The following is a 2,808-nucleotide window of genomic DNA, read 5'->3' on the forward strand; positions in this document are numbered from 1 at the left end:
TATTTCCAACAAAGACATCCTAATACATACACACACACACACACACACACACACACACATACACACACACACCCCTAACTTGCTCTAGTAAAAACAGCTAGATAAACAGACAGGTTGGGTATCAACTGATGAAAACTCTTTGAGAATAGGAACTGCATTTTTACCTTTTTTTGGTATCCCCAGTGCTTAGTACAATATCTGACACATCGTATGTACTTAAATAAATGCTTGCTGACTTACCAATGGTATATAAGCTTCCAGGACTATAGCTATATACCCTGTCTCCTCCCCTAACTCAGATAAGAGGTCACTTTGTTCAGTCTTTGAAGCTTCTACTAGGATTTAATAGAAGGAACTACTATTCCAATAGGATGTTTTATATGCCCATTTGACCTTCAGGTGGTTGTTAGTAAAGACTCCAAAATTTTACAGTTATATAACATGATCTTTCACGAATTAATATTCGTAATATTAATAATTTATATAATTATAAATATATGGAGAAATATTATACAGACATATGGAGGAAAAAGCAACAACATGAAGTAGGCCACTGTAGAAATCAAAATTCCAAATTCAGAGAAGTATTAGGGTTGGGGTTAGATTTGGGGTTAGGGTTAGAGTTAGGGTTAGGATTAGGGTAATTGGTAAATATTCTTTTAGGAAGCAGAGCAACATTTCCGAGCATCAAAACGTCATGGAAGACAACGCTTTTGGATTCAGTGATTCTTGACCTCTATAAATCCTAAAACAGAGTCAGGTTAATCTCTTTGGAGATCTCCTCAATTACAGAGTTAGAAGTTTGGAAGGATCATCACCTCCTGAAGAAAGAAAATACTTTCTTGAGTCCCACTTTGACTTCTTTGTTCCTCAAGGTGTAAATGAGAGGGTTGAGGGTGGGAGCCACTGAAGTGTATATCACAGATACAACTTTATCCTTATCCAATGAGTAACTGGAAGATGGCCGTATATAGGTATAAATGACAGTGCTATAATACATGCTGACCACAATGAGGTGGGAGGAGCAGGTGGAGAAGGCTCTCTTTTTTCCCTCAGTGGTGCGGATTTTCAGGATGCTGGAGATAATGCAGGCATAGGAGAGCATTGTAATCATGAAATTCCCCACAGCTAGGAATACATCTGCTGTGAAGGCCATGGTTTCATTAAGGTAGGTAGGAGAGCAGGAGAGCTTCAGTAAAGGGGGGATCTCACAGAAAAAGTGGTTAACTATATTAGAGTGGCAGAAAGATAGTTTCATCATTAGGCCAGTGTGTACACTAGTGTTGATGATGCTTATTATCCAAACACTAGTGGCTAACAGTATACAGATCCTTTTACTCATCATGGTGCTGTAGTGGAGGGGATGGGAGATGGCCACATATCTATCATAAGCCATAGCAGTGAAAAGCAACAACTCAGCCCCTAAGGACCAAGTAAAGAAGAATAGTTGGCTCATGCAGCCTTCATAGGAAATAGTTTTCCCACCCACCATGTTCTCCAGTAATTTTGGAAGAATTGTGGAGGTGCAGAGGACATCAACCATGGCTAAATTGATCAGGAAGAAGTACATTGGTGTGTGCAGTGCTGGGTTAAAACTGATTGTAACAAAGATAAGGATGTTCCCTGAGAGAGCCACCATGTAGAGGGAGAGGAATAATATAAAGAACAAGGACTGAAGGTGAGGGGCTTCTGAGAATCCTTTTATAAAGAACTCAGTGACTAACGTCTGATTCATCCATGCCATTAGGGCGGCTTAAGTCGTGACTAAATCAAGAAAGTTCAGCCATTTCATTTTTCTTCACTTTCTTCATTATGATCTAGTATAAGATGATGAAAACATGTATATATTAGTGTTATATGTTGCCAATTCTGTACTTTTAAAAACATGCTTACAGGAACACTAGGACCCTTGACAATTCTGATGCTTGAATGCAAGATCCTTTTGTGGACCAGAAACAGCAAGTTGTTGTATTGGATGGAGGATCAAGAGGTTGCACAGACACTTTGAATATTTCATCCCTCTGCTTCTCACTCTCCAAATCCTTAGGATACTATATCTCTTACTGCATAGAGATAACCTCATTCCTCAAGCCCTGTTCTTTACTCTATCATACCTATTCACCAAAACCTTACCTGCAGAAATGTCTAATTTCCTGCTCCATATTTGCCTACATGATCCATTATACCCTTTGGAGCTCCCACATTATAATCTAAAAACTGCTTCATTCAAGACCTCTTCTTTCTCTCTGAACTTTATGAGGTGAGGTTGCATCATTAGCCATATTTTCCAGTACTAATTACATGGTCTCATATCCCCAATTCACTGGTCTTAGAGAGAGAGGTAGAATACTGTTTGCTTCCCATTTCCACTTCTAGACTCTCTCTACTGCCATCTCTCATCAACCTCACTTCCTTTGAGTTTCTCTCTACTTTTTCACTCATTCCAGATCTTGATGGCAACTATCTACTAACTACAACATATTCTCTCTTTTTCTTCAATGTATTTATTCCATGCTTGACATACAGTTTCACACTATACTCCAATTCCCGTTCTCAAACTGTGTGTGTTGAGTAACCTTTCAGTTGTGTCCAACTCTTTGTGACCTTATAGCCGTTTTCTTGGCAGGGATACTTGAGTGGTTTATCATTTTCTTCTCTAGTTCATTTTCCAGATAAGGAAATGGAGGCAAAGAGAGTTAGGTGACTTGCTGAGGATCACACAGTTAGCAAATGTCTGAGAATGGATTTGAATTTAGGAAGATGAGCTTCCTGATTCCAGGGTTGACACTATCCACTGAGCCACTTAGC

General features: G+C 39.2%; 1 protein-coding gene across 1 annotated transcript; it reads right to left on the reverse strand.

Moving 5' to 3' along the window:
* Window positions 1-814: 814 nt before the first annotated feature.
* LOC122740032 (olfactory receptor 13G1-like) lies at window positions 815-1,744 on the reverse strand. Its single transcript, XM_043981805.1, has one exon. It carries the CDS (start codon window positions 1,742-1,744, stop codon window positions 815-817), a length of 930 nt encoding a protein of 309 aa, XP_043837740.1.
* Between the last annotated feature and the right edge of the window lie 1,064 nt (window positions 1,745-2,808).

This window comes from Dromiciops gliroides, chromosome 2, assembly GCF_019393635.1.
Source record: "Dromiciops gliroides isolate mDroGli1 chromosome 2, mDroGli1.pri, whole genome shotgun sequence".
NCBI classification, from domain to species: Eukaryota; Metazoa; Chordata; class Mammalia; order Microbiotheria; family Microbiotheriidae; genus Dromiciops; species Dromiciops gliroides.

What these genes read in the sequence shown, in the direction of transcription:
- LOC122740032 (XM_043981805.1), bottom strand. Translation starts at nt 1,744, where the DNA reads ATGGCATGGATGAATCAGACGTTAGTCACTGAGTTCTTTATAAAAGGA.